The following is a 16,254-nucleotide window of genomic DNA, read 5'->3' as shown; positions in this document are numbered from 1 at the left end:
CTCTCATTGGTGAAAGATGAAATTTTTAAAAAAGTCTTAATCGTAGACAACAAAAAGGAAAGGAAAAACACCTTAAGTGAAGAAGTTATAGTATGGGGCATTGTGTCATTTCACTGACAAGGAAACTGCACAAACYCAGCTTTATCACAACTGGAGACAATTATGGTTCCAAACCAAGCACCATATGGCAAACTTCATAGGGAGACATCCAAAGTAATAGCTTTGTAAGAAAYCTTATTTTATAAGTTGAAGTTACATCAAGAGGTCAGTGCTTATCTACAATTTAAGCAACACATGTGCTCTCCTACAAAATCTACTTTCCAAGACACCTGGTTAAGCTTAACATTGGCTTTTTAATGAGACATAAGACAATAATTGCAGGCACTGAGAAGTATTTAAAAAGTCACTTTTTACCGAAAGGAGGTAGTCCGTAGGTCTGGGTGGTCTGGGGGTAGATGGTGTAGGGCTGGGACTGCTGTAGTGCTTGGTACTGAGGCTGACCAGGGTAAGGGCTCACTGTTTCCGATACTGGTACAGAAAGGATATGTGCATATGGCCTTAGTGAAAAGAGAGAACAGAAGTCAGAAAGAGCTGTTTACAATATGCATCTTTCAGTCTCCAAACCAGAAGACACATTAAAAACTTGCCCAAGAAAGAAGAAACTTTTCAGACAGACAYGTCCTCTTACTGCAATAAGCTCCTTGTGCTTCCCAAGGCAGGCCCTTCATTTAATAGATGTTGCCAGCTTCCTGTGGTGACACTGGACAAAYTCACTCCCCCATGGTGCCAGAGCACCAGTGCTCACCCAGGACTGGGAGGGCAGGCTGAGTTGGGAAGGACAAACTCCCCACTCCAACAAGCATGAGTAGATAGTCCCACTTTCATGCCTTATCACAYCAGACCCTAAAGCTACTGAAATACAGCAGTATGTGTAAGAACCAGTGGGACACACACAGAGACTACACAAAAACAAGTAGCAGGGATTAATGCCTATCCTACTCCAACGGGAAGAATGAAGATCCCTAAACACAGTGAATGATGAGAAAACATTATATTCCCCTTATATTTACGCTCAATTTGTTTATTTTATTATGTGCAKTATTCACCAAGACTATCATGTTATTAATTACTTGAAGGGGAATGTTTATCTTTGTGATCATAAAACAACAGTCATTAAAGCCAAAGGGTGAATTCTGTAAGTTCAGGGTCCTCAGCAATGAGTATCTGCTGTCGGAAATGGGATTCACAGCATTAGACAAATGCATAAAGATACAAACATTACTTCAGAAAGAAGTAAGAGTTGCAGAATTCAGTAACAATTTCTTGACTTACTTTGCAGAATACATTTGTGAGGTATAATCATTTGATGACCTTGGGATATAATCAGTGCATGTCATAACTGAAAAAAAAAATAGTTTGTGTAATTACAGAGGTGCTTTCAAAACCCAACAAATAAAGAMAAATATCAATACTCATATTTTAGTCAACACACAGCATTCACAAATAGTTTTCAGTGCCCTGAATTTGTTTCACAGCAAATTCTCAAAACCACATAGTTAAACTGGAACAAAAATGTTCTGCCAGCTCACAGCAGGTAGATCAGCCAGTTGCACTATTCCTCTCTGTGTTAACAATGCTTTGTCTCTTTATCAGCTGGTGGGAAATTTTGCAATTGTCATAAAAAACCTTTGATTTCAGTCCTCCCCAAAACTCTGCATATTTGCTGAAGGGGCTTCATCTGCACCAAGTGTAACATTTCTGTGTCCCGGAGCAGAGACCAAACACGTGTTTTGTCAACCTTTCCTCTTCCCCTACATGTTCTACCCATGCATGGCCCCAGCAAACTGTCTTTTCTGCAAAAAGAACAGCTCCAGCTGAATGAACTTAATCACACACATCCAGTGAAGTACAGCTGCAATGCGCAAGGCCCAGAGATTCCTCTAAAGTAATCTTGTAGTTTCATTCAACCAGATGTTTCCATTTTTCTGCTTGAATAAATCCACAGCAATTGCACTCTGAAACTGGTAAGACWGAGTGGCTCAGCTGGCAACCCACTGAGGAAATGTTTCAAATGTTCTCACTCAGCACAGCCTATGGCTCCACTACACCTTGTGTGAGACAGCTCTGTCACAGCATTCCAGGCTGGGGTGGAGAAGGGGGCTTGGGCTATTATGGTTTAATCCAAGAGCCATTAAACACCCCCTGGATTCACATAAGCTGTCCTGATTAAACACTCAGTTGTCCATCAAACTAGGAAAGCAAGGATGGGCAAAATCCCAGCACAGAATTTGGCTCCATGCAGGCTCTCTGGCACATACCACCACCACAATGCAGCTTGCTGCTGGGAGCCACAACTTTTGTAGTGTGTAACTGCACATGCACGGGTTTATCTGCTTGGATCTAGAAGCACCATACCCAAACCCTTAGCAAACGCACCTGCACTGCCATGGATCCAGCTGACTCTCCTTTAAAAGCAGACAAATCACACAGGGCTTGCCCAGGAGGTAACCCAGGCTAACAGAGCATCCCTTGTGTGGGCCCAGGGGTCCAGCTCCCCCACCACTACCACTGGAAGACACCAAGCTTCCCCTCCCTCTGGAGTGACTCAGTTCACAGGTTTCAAAAAGGCATGTGGTCATGGATAACAGCACACTGTGCCTCGGCATTTGACTCACATGCCAAAAATGGGCTTTAAAGAGTTGGCTTTCCATCTTTCCATATCTGAACAGTCCTACRTTATTGCTCTTGTATGGCCACACAGTTAACTCTCCTGAGTTACAATGAGGAAAGCAAGACAGACACCAACCAGGCAACCCTAACCGTAGGTGCATTTTGCCACCTCAATAACATTCTCTTGGTGTAATCTGAGCACAAGCAGCTGAATAGTACCAATCAACAACTATATGCAATGAACCTTTCAAATSAACCATGAATCACCTTCCTCTGCTCCTCAGTGTTTGCCTTTACTAATGGTGTGAAGACCACGTAGCACAAGGGTACAACAGGAAACACAAACTGAGAATATCTAGACCTAAAGACTTTTCTTTAACATTTGTCAGATGTTCCCACATCCTTCCTGCAAAAATGTTTAAAATTTCTAGGTTTTTTTTCAGAATGTCAATATTCATCTGAATAGGTATGTAGTAATGATATTTCTAGAATTCTTATCTTTAAAATTGCGTATAAAGAATTAGGTAATGGTGTAAAAAGGCAAAAAATCCCACAATGCAATTTCTGGGATTTGTAAATGGCTTATCCAGTTAGGCAGCAGGTTTGGCTGAAATTTCTTATACTCCTGCAACACAACACTACATGGATTAAAATAGCAAAGGTTAAATCAATTGCAATGGAAAAAGTTACACCTTACATACTTTCAGCTAAAATGAGCTGATTTACATTTAGAAATACATATCGGCAGTCCGATATGATATGTGTGATATTCCACACAAGAATCTAACTTTCCTAATAACTTCCAGCCCAATTTTTCCAGAAGAAAGGATACACTCCATTTTTCACTTACTATGCAATCTTTGTATTTCCTRCCTGTTTCCTCTCTGTTTATTTCCTAAGAGCTTTCTGCAGACATTCAATACAATTCAGAGTCAAAGATGAAGTGTATGGCATATTGCTACAAAGGACTCAATCAGCTGTGTAGATAATGATTTATAAAACATGTTTACAATAGGCATTAKAATTGATACTGACTCAACCCTCAAGAAAAATAATATCTAAGGCAGATAAGACACAGCAGTACTCAGAAGCACCCAACAGCAAGCTGGGGGGCAGTGACACAAAAATATTAGTTAGGTATTTCCTTACTGTCAGGCATTAACACTTTGTAAACACTACAGCAAATGCTCATTTTACAACTGACTTTGAGGGCAGGCTAAGGATTACAAGGAGGAGACAAAGCTTGTGGTTGATGAAGCATGGTACCAGGGAAAGACACGAGGAAAGATAATGGAGCAGAACTCCAGAGATACTCACTCTCACTGGACATGGGAAGGTTTGAACCAAGGTTTGAAGATTCAGGTTTCTGATCGCTGACTTCTGTGCTGCTCACATGACTGCCAAGACAACAAAGGCTCAGTATTAGYATTATGAACTCTTAATATCCTTGGGCATCTTAATCCCTGGGTTCAACCTTTCTGACCAAAGCGAAGAACCTAGCCCTGCACTCTTTACTATTTCAYGCAGAGATTCCAAAAGAGAGATCTGCAGCTGGAATTAGACATCAAACTAAATGGCCTTTGAGTGGCCAGGCTTTGGTAGAGGGGGGAACTGCAGGGATGGCTTCTGTGACAAACACCCCTTGGCTTGTCCATTCCCCCAGGCTGCAGCAGCCAAGGAAGGGCTGCCAGCAGTGGTGTGTGTGGCCCTGCTGTCAAAGCTCCCCTGCCCATGGGCATTGCCTCACTGCTGGGTGTGCCCCCGAACACCAGTGTTGAAACATCCTTGAGCTGGGGTCACTTCTGTACTTAAGAGATTTGCAGGTTACTGGATTTTTTTGATTTATCCCACACTGTTTCAGTTCCATCTCAGTGTTGCTTTGTTCACAGTACTCTTTATATAGAGTAGGAAGTACAGGTAATTTCTGAATGAAACTGGATTTTCCTTGATGAATGCCTTCCTGGCTATAGTTTTATTATTGCTAGCTCTGCAGAACAGCTTTTCATGAGGTTTTGAGCCATCTGTGTGCTGYTCTGACATCTCAGACTGCAGTTTCTCAAGGTGAAGGAGTCAAGGTAACTGTTTATTGCTGCTGAGGGGGCAACTTCTGCTTCGAGCTCAGGAGTGCACCTAGCACAGTGCCCTCTGCCAGCCTCCATGACCTGACTCTACTCAGCATCCCAACAAAAACAACTGCACTGTTTTGAGTTGGATGAGCAAATTAAACTCTCAGGAGGAGCCTAAAGTTGCCTGAGTTAACCTGTACAGGGCAGTCTGTATGAGAAATAAACCCAAACCTTACAACACCTTGCCCCACCCATCCCTGCTTTCTGGGTTCAAGTAACTCCTGAATTTTCTCTCCCTCCTCCACCCCTAGCATGGGGGAATGGGAGAAACAAGTCCAATAAATTCTTTTAAACTAATCCATTGGTCAAACTTAAAAGCATGTATCGTTTTAGTAAAATAGAGCCAGAACATTTTAACAGAATATTTAATCAAGTTAGAAATGCAGCTTTATCCCTCCCCTCTCTTCTATTTTTAAATACCACACGAGGATGTTTACACCCAAATCTTGAGCTCCCTGTGCCCACAGGGAAGCTGTGGTGGTGCTGAAGCAGGGTGGCACAGAGGGAGAAGGGAGAGCACCCCACATGTTCAGACCTGTCCATGCTGCCCTCAGGCACTTTGTAGCCAAGAGAGGGGGAAAAACCCTCCCTAGGATGTGATTCCTGTGACCTCAGAAGAAGTGAGCCTGTGTGATGAACTCAAATTTCTAATTTTTAGAATATACCACATCCACTCCTGCAGAAATGGCGTGTTTCCTCCTTGTTCCTAATGGGATGGCAGAGACTCCAAAAAGAAATTTTTCTTCACTGTATTTGCTGCTACTCAGAGAAACAGAATAAATYCCAATATACCTATTCTCATTACAAGTAGTAATAATAATAGTTAATTCCTAAATCAGAAAGCATCTACTGAGGCTAAAAATAGGATCTTACAGCAGCTTTAAGTAGGAGAGGCTACCAATTCAAGAGAGTTTAATTTTTCAAAGCAGTTATCCACACAGTTTCACTGACAATCATAGTACAGAAATCATTAAAATATCCCAAGTCTCATCAAATGAAATGCATGTTATGTGCAGTACATGAGTCTCACCACATTCTGTGAAACATGGGCATGATGATGCCATTAAGACTCTGTAGCTGCTTTCATAAAAGCTTTGTATCAAAGGGCTAGTTAATTATTTTTTATTGGGAACTTAATCAAAATTATATAAAATACAAATGCAACTATATTTGCCCTAACTCTGTAAAAAATAAAACAAAAGGCAAGCTTCTAAAATGAAAGTTTTGTAATTGTAAAACACCATAAAGAACTATCCCACAGTAAAATCAAATTTAAAATCCCATACCTCAGGCTCTGTTCTCTGGATTCCTGCATCTTGGCTTTTTTCACCTGCGAAGACAGAAAATGCTCAGAGCCACAATTAACAAAAGCTGGAGGGTTCACACGGGTGGATAAAYAGACAGCCTTGTCCTGCACTCCAGAACTCACCAGTGTAATCATGAGCTCTTCATCTCAAAACAAGCCTTTTCCTAATTAGAAAACAAGGGCTAACRCTGGGTCTTGTATAGTAGAATTGTCATGTTAGTTATGTAAGTAACAGGTGCTGAGATAYACAGCCACAAAAATGGCTGGTGAGGACAATTTCGTGGAAATTTAAAAAAGCAGCCATAAATTTTAAGGAAATCTTATTCTACACAGATTCAGCACTACAGCCATAAACTTTGCTCTTTCCCCCCCTGAATTTTAATATTGCATAAAGATAGGAACATTAATRTTTTATCTGTAATAAATCAGGAGTTTTGATTCCTTGCTAAAATCAATACAGCACTTATTCTGATTTTGTAGGTGCCAGCTGGACCCTGTTCTTGCTCAGGGTAATTACGCCACAGACAGCACTGGCTTGAACAYTAATTCAGTTTTCTGTGTGCAGGCTACAAACATTACTGAAACCCTCAGCAGAATGCCAGGGTGAGTTCCTGCAGCCAGGTGTCCTGGGATACACAGGCTTCTCTTTCCACACGTTCTCCCTCTAGGCAGGAAGTTTTGCAGCCTTTCATGTTTCTTAAGCACCTTTGGATGCCAGACAACTACATCAGCACCACCCCAGACCTCGCTGGGCACTCAAGCCCTTTCCCTTAAGCACATGTCTTCTGTGCAAGGGGGTCTGGGAAGTACATGCTAGGTACCAGATTGCAGGGATTGCAAAGAATAAAGCCCTTACCATGTTATTCACATTTTTATTCTTGGGTGAATATAAATAAAAGGTGAGGAAAATGCAATTTGACTGTGAGAGGTCAACATGTGCTTAAACAAAAGAAATAGCAACATATGGGCGAATTTCTGTTGGGCGAGAGGAGCTCAGAGGCAGAGGGACAAAAAAGGCTCAAGGTGTTATCAGGCTGGGGTCTACCTCAGGGGTTCATGCTTCAGCTTGAGCAGCTGCAGAGACTCCCTCTCTAAGCTGCTCTGCTGCACTACAACCAGTGACACGTCTCTCACAGGACATCTGCTCCTACCTTCATCTTTCTATTTCACCTTTCTGTTGTAAGGTTCGTGGCTTACAATGATTTTTGTTAAAAAAAATAAAGAAAAAAAGGGAGAGAGAAAAACAAGTCAAATGACATATTGTAGCTGATCCCTGCTCCTAAAACATAACATTCTATCACTGAAAATCCAAGTAATTCTTTATGCTGGAAAGCTCCGTTCCTGCCGCAGAAGGACTGGAGGTCAATTGTATTTATTAAGCCATAAACAAAGTTTTCCTCCTGACATCAAGAGAACAGGTACTCTACAAATGAATTCAACCCTGACTGACATCCACAGATGATTTCCAAGCCCAACCAGACACTGGACACTCCTCACTCCCAGGTCACCACTGAGAGCAGGGCAATGACTTTTGGAGACAATGCTGCCCAAGCCATTGTGGAGCAGAGCAGAGGGCAGCACACACTCAGGGACAATTGCCAACCTCTTGCCATTTTCAATTAAGAAAAAAACGTGTCTTTCTGGAGCCTTTTCCAGCACCCTACTCTCCCCACCATGGACCCAGACTTGCCCTTGCTGTCTGATGTGAGTGAGCAATTGTTCCAAACACACAGCAACCCACTGGGTGTCTGCAGTGAGGGTCACACAAGTTCACTGTGCTTTATAAAAAAACATGTTGTCATTTTCTAGTATTGAGAATTAAATTAATATTATAAAAATTAACTACCTCCACCCACAATGCATTCAGTGAGCGAGAGATTACTATACAGGATCACTTCTAAAAACTAATCCAGATTAATAATTTATTATAAATTCTGATTCTGTTTTCTAGCTCTGCAGTGTGCACAGAAACTGTTTCCATTCCAATTCAGATTTGAAGAGGAAAGAAACACTCAAAAACCAGGGACCAAAGCGATGGCTGTACAACAGCCAGCTGGGACTGTAACTGCACCAAAGGGGAGGATGTGTCTCTGTGTGAAGCTGTCACTGGGTTTGGGACTGGGCTGGTTGTTGCTATTGTTATTGTTACTTGTTTCACCTTGTTATATATATATATTAGTAAAAACTGTTATTCCCTTTTACCCACATTCTTGCCTGAAAGCCCATGATTTTCAAAGCTATAATAATTCGGAGGGAAGGGGGGTCCCTGCCTTCATTGGCAAACACCTGTCTTTCAAACTAAGACAGCTGCTTCGTTTCACATTTTGTGGGTATTACTCAGGCCCATTACCCACAGGTTGTGGCAAGCCAGGTTCTGAACAACTGTAAATTTACATTTCCATTTCATTCAACCTTGTTCCTAAGTCATTTGCAGTCAAAACTGCAAAAATGACATTACAATGTATTTTATAACTAGTTCAACTGAAGAACATCAAATTSTCACATTAAAAGGGATCAAAATCTTTTCAATTGGAACACACCCAAAGTGCCCTCAAGCACATTACTCTGTTTTCTSTGTGCATTTGACAAGGTCTCCGARATTATAACAAGCTTCACTCCCAGGGTAACTTGGCAATTTCTTGTTGAGTTTGCACCAGGTTTCTTTTGAGAACAGAACATTAACACAAACATTTCTGCTTAGCTCCTATGTTATTTTGTTTTGGATATACTAATTTAATTAATCTCATTTAATTCATCTCATACTGTATTGATAATTCTCTACATAACACTTCTGTGATAATAGCAGTTATAAGTAATGCAAACTACTGCTAACACTTCACAAATATGTAGCAACTTTAACCTTCCCTACTCGGACATATTGTTAAATTAAGCATTAAAAAATGCCTTCTACTTGTGAAAACAATGGATCACAGGAACTTTTCGATCTCAAGCACAAGAAGAATTAAAGACTATATACCCTGTAAAAACCAACATGCTCATTCTGTCCCTAAAATAGTAAATTTTATTTTCTACACAACAGCCTTGAAATAGTCTGGTTTTCTGAGTGCAACAAATAATTACTATGCATAGAAACATCATAGAGTTCAGGTATACATAACTATTCCTTTATTGCTATTGCCTGTACAGTTATAGTAAACTAAATATACAGAACATTTTATGAACAAAATAATGCATTTTGTTCACTGGATAAATACACTAAGTATAAGCMTACTTTTCCAATATTAATTAAAACAACTGTTTACCTAATTTGTGAGATCACCAATTTTTTTTTAAATTTTCATTTTCAGTCTTTTTAAAATGTACTTACGGGTTGTTCGGGTAAGTCTTGTGGCTCTTCCATGGGTATTACTGTTTTAATGCCTAATTGATTCAAATCGTGTGTTCCTCTGCAGTCTTCAAGGCCTGTTAAGAAAAGGTGTTCATAGCTTTATGTACTTTTGGGGGGCTTATCATGTAGGCTATCAGAGAATATTAATTGTTACATACTCCTCCCACAAAACTCATGTGGCCATCACCCAAATAAAATAAAAAATTCATATACGGAAAGATTTCATAAACAAGGGATTTAGCTTTAAGCTTCGAAGGTACAGATGCTTCACGCACATGGCACATTTCTACATCATTTACTCGGACCATACTGACTGCAGAAGCTAACATACTAATCAGACACGTGCACCATGATTTTAAAGACACTTTAAATGATCAGGTCTGGTCTACTAGGTCAGTAAACAGCATGATTCAATCTAACCTGTTTTAATTTAGAACGTTTATATAACAATCAAAAAAAAAAAAATCAGGACAAGACTGTACTCTTAAATGCATTTACACACAGTGCTGTTCCTTGCCAAATTCACAAAGCAAGTTCATTATTTCAACTGCACCTTTCAAAAAGAGAAGTTTGATGAAATTTTATRAAAGAATTTTTACTCTGGAAGCATTTAGCAGAGAAATCTTCTATACTRCACCAAAAAGCTGCTACCTTCCAGGGGCTTAAAAGGAAATTTTACAGAATATTTTCACAACGTTATTAACTTCTGCAATTTGCTCGGCAAAAGATAAAGGTCAGTATCTGTGTCCTCTTGGCTTCCCTCTCTGCCCATCTGATGTGCATGARCAGTATGACCTGTGTTTTTGCTCTTTTCCCTTCCCATTTTGGACCAATTTATTAAAACCAACCCCAGCCTATTCAGAGCAGCTTTTCCTGAGCTGCCTCCTCTGCTATCCCAGCAGAGCCAGCTGTGCTACATGCACACACAGCACAACTTCAGGGAATTCAGAAATTAGAAGAAGTGCTGTAAAGCATTGAGTGGGGTGGAAGAAATTAAACCCAGCAACTTTCTGTGCTGAGGTATAACCTATTCCTGCCTCAATAAGTCTGGCTGCAAATTTCTGTGGAAATGTGAAAGGGCATTTTACATGCTGCTCCTTCCTCTAGGACCTTCTGTTTCCCCATCCTGTCCAGAGCATTAAGGCACCTTCAAATCACAGAATTATCCCCACAAAAGGTGACTGAACTAGTTTACAGAAACAACTTTCTGGTGTCCTGAAAACCACAGCTGTCCCCTCCCTGGCTCCTGCCAGACCTACTTAACCTGCCAGCACGTGCAGCCCGTCTGCAGCCRAGTCCCACGTGCCAGCCACAGGGATGCTCTGCAGCCTGGAATAATTTCATATTAACCATGAAAACACAAAGGGTTTCTCCCTCATTTAAGGAGGTCTTATGTGTCAGGGTTTATTGTATGTGCCAGGATAAAATTTCATTGAGGGTTTGAGGATTTTGCAAGGCTGCCACCCCTGATCAAAAGTACTTAACCTTATTGCCTGAACTCCAAGACAGCTGAACCCACAATTAGTCTCTTCCATAATTCAATTCTTTGGAAATGACCCTATTCACTAATCACAAGAAAGTCTACAATACAAAGCACTGCTGTTACCTTTACAGTTTTCTTTCCATCAGTTTCAATCAGGTTTTTTTTCTTTTTTTTTTAAATACAAATCTTATTTCCTTTTTGTTTTTTTTTTCTAGGAATAACAGAGAAAGATCAGGGAGATTTTTCTTTCTCAGAAGAGAAACTGACACTCAYAGATTCTGAAAAGGAGCACAGAATACAATGGCCAAGAGCAAAAAGATTTGAAATTTATACCAAGAGGTCCTGTCCCTCTTCCTCCACTTCTGTTATTTGATGCTGTTTTGTTGTGCAATTTCTTAAGAAAATCCCAAACTAAACTCTTCAGTACAGAAAAATATTTCACATTCCACTGATCTATACAGCAGTAACTTCCCATGCCATGCTTTGCTTAAAAGCTGTGAGTAGTTCTTTAATTTTTGGTTTGAGAAGGATTTAAATAATTACAAAGACAAAAAGAATCCCTGAGTCCCCCTGGAATATGTTACAGGTGTGAAGAGAACGCTCTTCCCCAGGCACCTTGTAGCACCTGGAAGTAGATGACTGAACCAAAGTAGACAAACAGTAAGTGCCTGGAAGGTAGAACTTGCCCTCTGGTGGCTTCATGCCTTCACCCAGGGAAGTGAGAACTCAAAGTTAGATATTAGTCTAGAGTGGCTTCATGCCTTCTCTGTACCTCCAGAAACAGCAGCAAAGGCAGAGGATACCTCACACTTGAGGTGTGCCTGAGGCTTGCTGTTCCACAGAGCAAGCAGCAGTGTCTGGGTGAAATGCAGGCACTGAACCCCACACCTGGGAGCGAGGGGTGAGGGCATTCCCCAGCCAAGGGCAGCAGCAGTTTCCACTGGTGTGGGAGAAGGGAGAGCTCCTGCCTCTCCTGACCCCGCACACCCCACTCCTGCCTGCCTGACCCCCTYCTTCATGGCCACTACAGGTTTGTGCAGCCAAACAGCAGTCTGGATGTAGGATCTGCTAAGGGAAAAGATAAAGAAAAGAAAAACCAGGGGGACCTAAGCATGACCCTTCTGCTAAGCTGCTGTYAGAGATCAGCTCTGGCCCCACACAAACCTCCGTCAGGGCAACCAACCAGACAAGGGTCAGAAAAAAGATGCAAGCAGGGCAGGAGGATGACCCTTTTCAGTCACAGTCATAGTAAATTAAATTAAACTGTAATTTCACCATCTACTTTTGATGAAGCAGAGACATCAGTCATGGTGATAAACATGCAACAGCCTTTTCACCTGTATCACCCAGCCAGTCACCAGCTTCTCATGCAGAGCAGCCACATGTTTTCTTGTGGCTGGGCACAGAAAGTCCTTAAATCACAGCATGGCAAGAACCTCTCCCTGCCATCCCCTCTGCTGCCTCTCTCCTGCCACACTGAGGGGCTGGAGTRAAGTTGCTGACAGCTCCAGGGCCGAAGCCACCAGGAGGAGGATCCAGGGAGCAGCTGCCTCATTCATGTCCCTAACAGCCCTCTCCACTACAGCTAATCCCCAGCTGCCCTCCAGCCAGCCCCAAGCCTCGGTGGGTACACAGCCCAGGGCCCCGAGTCCCTCCAGGTGYTGTCAGCCACCTCCTCACCCAGCAGCTGAGGTCTGAATCACCCAGGCCTTGGCTTTCCCCAAAAACAAACCYAGCACTTTGCACCTGCTTAGCCTGAGCTGCCTCAGAGGAGCAAACTGAGCCAGCAGCTTACCAGCAGCTCGCCAGCAACAAAGATGGTTTTTAAAAAACTGAAAATACACAACACTGATTTTTTGCTGGTTTTTTTCCCCCCATCAAATCTCAAAATTAGATTTTTAACTTGTATAGAACTCAAGGTAACTGCACTTCAGGTAAGCTTATTACACATAATTAAAGGACATTTTTAAACTCTAAGTGAGCACAAAAGGAGAGGTATCAAAGCAGATCTTGGATATGTTCAGTTCTGCAGAGAGCCCAAACTGCTCCGGTCACACCTGAGGGCACTGGTCCCCATCCCACCATGTCCCGCTCCAAGAGGGGACTGTGCCTGATGAGCTCCCAGGAGGAGGAAGTGGGGACGTACAGCTCTGGGGGCAGCTGGGGCTTGCTTGATCAGGATTCCCAYCTACATATCTGTTCATGTTTTTGTGTGAAAGATGGCATGCAAGATGGTCTGCTCCACAACCTTCCACACCACTGAGCTCAGGCTGTAGCCCCAGATCCATTTTCTGACCCTTCTAGATGGSATTACATTTGCAAGCATCCAGTCAAGTGGGACCTTCCTGATTAGCCAGGAAAGATGGGAAATGATGGCAAGTGGCACAGTGAGCAACTTTGCCAGCTCCTTCACCTTGACTGGATCCCATGTGGCCCCAGAGACTTGTCTAAGTGGTGTAGTATGTATTTGCAGAAATCATTTTTTATTGTCTTTTACAGCAATAGCTATAATGTTTTGTACAAGCAATCTATGTAGAAATTTCCACTCATTTTTCAAGGGTCAGCACATCAGCACCTTACAATGAACAGCAGCAAAAATRTATGAAGTAGGCAGCAGAATACTTCCCATATTTTCTGGTAGGGCATTTCTTGACAATGTGTCCCATGATGCTGCATTACATACATAAGATCAGAGCATGCAACCAAAGCAATCCAAGATATCACCTGACTGGAGCAGAGTTTTTCCTCACAATGTTTTCACTGTGTGCCACTCACCACATGACAAACAGCTTCTGACAGAGAAGAGCAGAATTTGGCACAGTGTAGTATGGAAGATGAACCCCCCCTTTCTTTTTTTAGATTTAATTAAAATACCCAATTAAAACAAATATAGAAGAGACACATATTGACGTTACTAAGCACTGCACAGCTGTTGACTGCTTTTTATTATGAAGGATTATGATTTAAATTTTAATTTTCAGGCAAAATATGCTCTCAGTCATTCCCCACATTGGCAAGGGCCTATGCACCTCCACGTTAGGGTGTGAGCAGGCACATGGATATAATTTATCCTTCCCCATACCTCAGCATTCCTATATCCAACTGTGTATTTCATCTGCCAAGCTGTTGAAATATTTTCAACTTTTTATTCAACACAGGCAGATCAGTGTTCTGACCATAGCAGGCAGTACAGCCAACGTGCTGCCCACTCCTACAGGATGTCTCCTGAGGATCTAGCAAAAACTGGCATTCTCTAAAGTTTTGAAGAATCTCCCATTTTGCTTTGAAACAGCTTGATTAAAGATATCAGGAAATGACAGCATCAGCCTGGTTCCTGGATTATGGAATAGAACAGCCCCTTAAGGAACTGTCAGGAATTAAACTATTTTGTGTACTAAACTTCATTTTTTCCTCCTTTAGGCAAAGCCAAAATCATGGCAATTCTTCATGAAGTTGTAACACTATCATCTTGCAGTGATACAAACAAAATGAGCAAGTAAACTGGTGAGTAAAATGTTCCATCTGGTGAAAATCAAAAGACTTTCAGATATTTTAAAGAAAAGGGACTCACCAGTAGTGCAACCCTGTGCAGAGACAGGAGCAAGCAGGAGCAGCTCAGTGAGATCTCCTCCTCCACCATGGAATTAAATACTTCACACAAGTCACCTGCACTCACAAGCAGAGCCAACAGTAGCACAAGACATGTCCTCCTTGCCATGGTGTGCAGGACTTCATTTGTAACTGTCAAATTCAGGTTGCACAGTCCACATCTGTGACTGTCACTGCACAGCTTCCAAGTCAATGGGAATAGGTGCCTTACTCCATTGTTTAAAAACCAACTGAAGTAAGAAGGAAAATGAAGGATTTCTAACTTCACGCTGTGGCACCACCCCACAAGTCCTCCTTTCTAACACTAYTGACAACCAATTCCTCAAACAGCCTTGCTGTCCAAAAGAGGTCTTGAAAATACCCTCTAAAATCCATCTTCWAGACAAGCATACTTCAGGCTTTCTCTTGTTAAATCCACCCTCTTTGTAAGTAGTTTTCTCCCAGTTTCCTTCTTCACCAGCAGAGCTGAAAAAGGACTTGAGTTAATGAATAAAAGCTGGGCTACACACCAGCCTGCTAATTCCCTGTYTTGAACAAATCCAGCAGTGCTCATGGCAAACACTGATACTCCACTATTGGCTTTTCTCATCCTCCACACACACCTGCATGTCCCTAGGTACAACACACAACACAAATGGGTATATGCAAGATAACCAGGAGAATAAAACTTTGTCATCAGTGCTGCTGGATGGTTCCCTGCTCTCTCTCCATGCTCTCTCTTCCTTTCTTTATCATCCCAGAAACTTCAGAATTAAACACTGTGTAAGTTATAAGGAAGGCATTTTGTACGCTCTGTTTCTGAAGGAACAGGTGCTCATGACAAGTTGCCAAATGCTGTCCTATAGGACTGAAAAATCATGGTTTGATTAAAATTTCATAACCTTAAAATGGAAAAAAAAAAGTGCTATGAGAAATAAAACAAGAAATAAATACAGTGAGAAAATAATTGAAATTAAAAGTGGAAATACAAATCTAGTTTTCCCTTAAGCAAYGCCTGTTCCAYTGACAGGAATTTCCCCATGATTTTYAGATCCTTGAARGGCTATCAGTCAARCTCACTCTGCTTGACCAATGACACATGCTTGTTTTCCCAGTYCTTATGCAATGCTTTTTCAATCTGATTTTGAAACACAGCAGGGARAAATTTAATGGGGAAAAGAACTGTTTTCACAAAAGGAAGATTTGGAAAGAACTACTTCATCCTCAAGAAAAACAACTCCCACTGAGCCCAGAAATCATGTGGCAATTTCTTCTAGACAGAGCCAATGTGCATCATTTACAGGGCACAAGAAGACAGAACTGCTGCTACCTTTCAGTGACAAAACCAGAGCACAGTGATTTACAGAAATGTCAGCCAAGCWGAAGAGTTGATTCCCTCCTCTGTTCCTGAGGATATAACTTGTAGTGAGACCCAACAGATTTTTCCCTAAAGACCACACATGGTGTGGTACCTGAAATCTCACAGCTCAYATACATTTTTGTATTTCAGGTCACAAATTTCTAGAGCTGCAGCCCTAGGAAAAAAAAAAAAAAAGTTTACACAACTGTGGGCAGTTGAAGAGACTCAAACTTTGCATCTGCATCTTTCCACAGCATGTATGTGCGTGTTTTACTCTTGTCAACACATAAAAAACAAGCAYAAAAAATAAGAAAGAGAACCAACTACAATGCTTCAAGCATCATGTAAACTAGATCTCTGACTTTCTGGTAT

General features: G+C 41.6%; 1 protein-coding gene across 3 annotated transcripts in view; it reads right to left on the bottom strand.

Annotated features, from left to right (window-relative positions):
* The window catches only part of EYA3 (EYA transcriptional coactivator and phosphatase 3), a 45,721-nt gene that overhangs the window by 24,499 nt on the left and 4,968 nt on the right, over nt 1-16,254 (bottom strand). For 2 of the 3 annotated variants that reach the window (XM_057380293.1, XM_057380294.1), the window contains exons 2-6: nt 9,431-9,525; nt 6,083-6,126; nt 3,988-4,067; nt 1,333-1,399; nt 415-557 (exon numbers count right to left, since the gene is read on the bottom strand). In XM_057380293.1, the coding sequence (XP_057236276.1) occupies nt 415-557; nt 1,333-1,399; nt 3,988-4,067; nt 6,083-6,126; nt 9,431-9,463 (367 nt within the window). In that variant the 5' untranslated portion in view covers nt 9,464-9,525. The remainder of the gene's footprint in view (nt 1-414; nt 558-1,332; nt 1,400-3,987; nt 4,068-6,082; nt 6,127-9,430; nt 9,526-16,254) is intronic. The other variant, XM_057380295.1, reaches the window with a different exon arrangement.

This window comes from Malurus melanocephalus, unplaced genomic scaffold (genome assembly GCF_030028575.1).
Source record: "Malurus melanocephalus ecotype Western Australia unplaced genomic scaffold, MMel_1.1 scaffold_442, whole genome shotgun sequence".
Classification (NCBI taxonomy): Eukaryota; Metazoa; Chordata; class Aves; order Passeriformes; family Maluridae; genus Malurus; species Malurus melanocephalus.
This window is presented reverse-complemented; position numbering and strand designations above follow the sequence as displayed.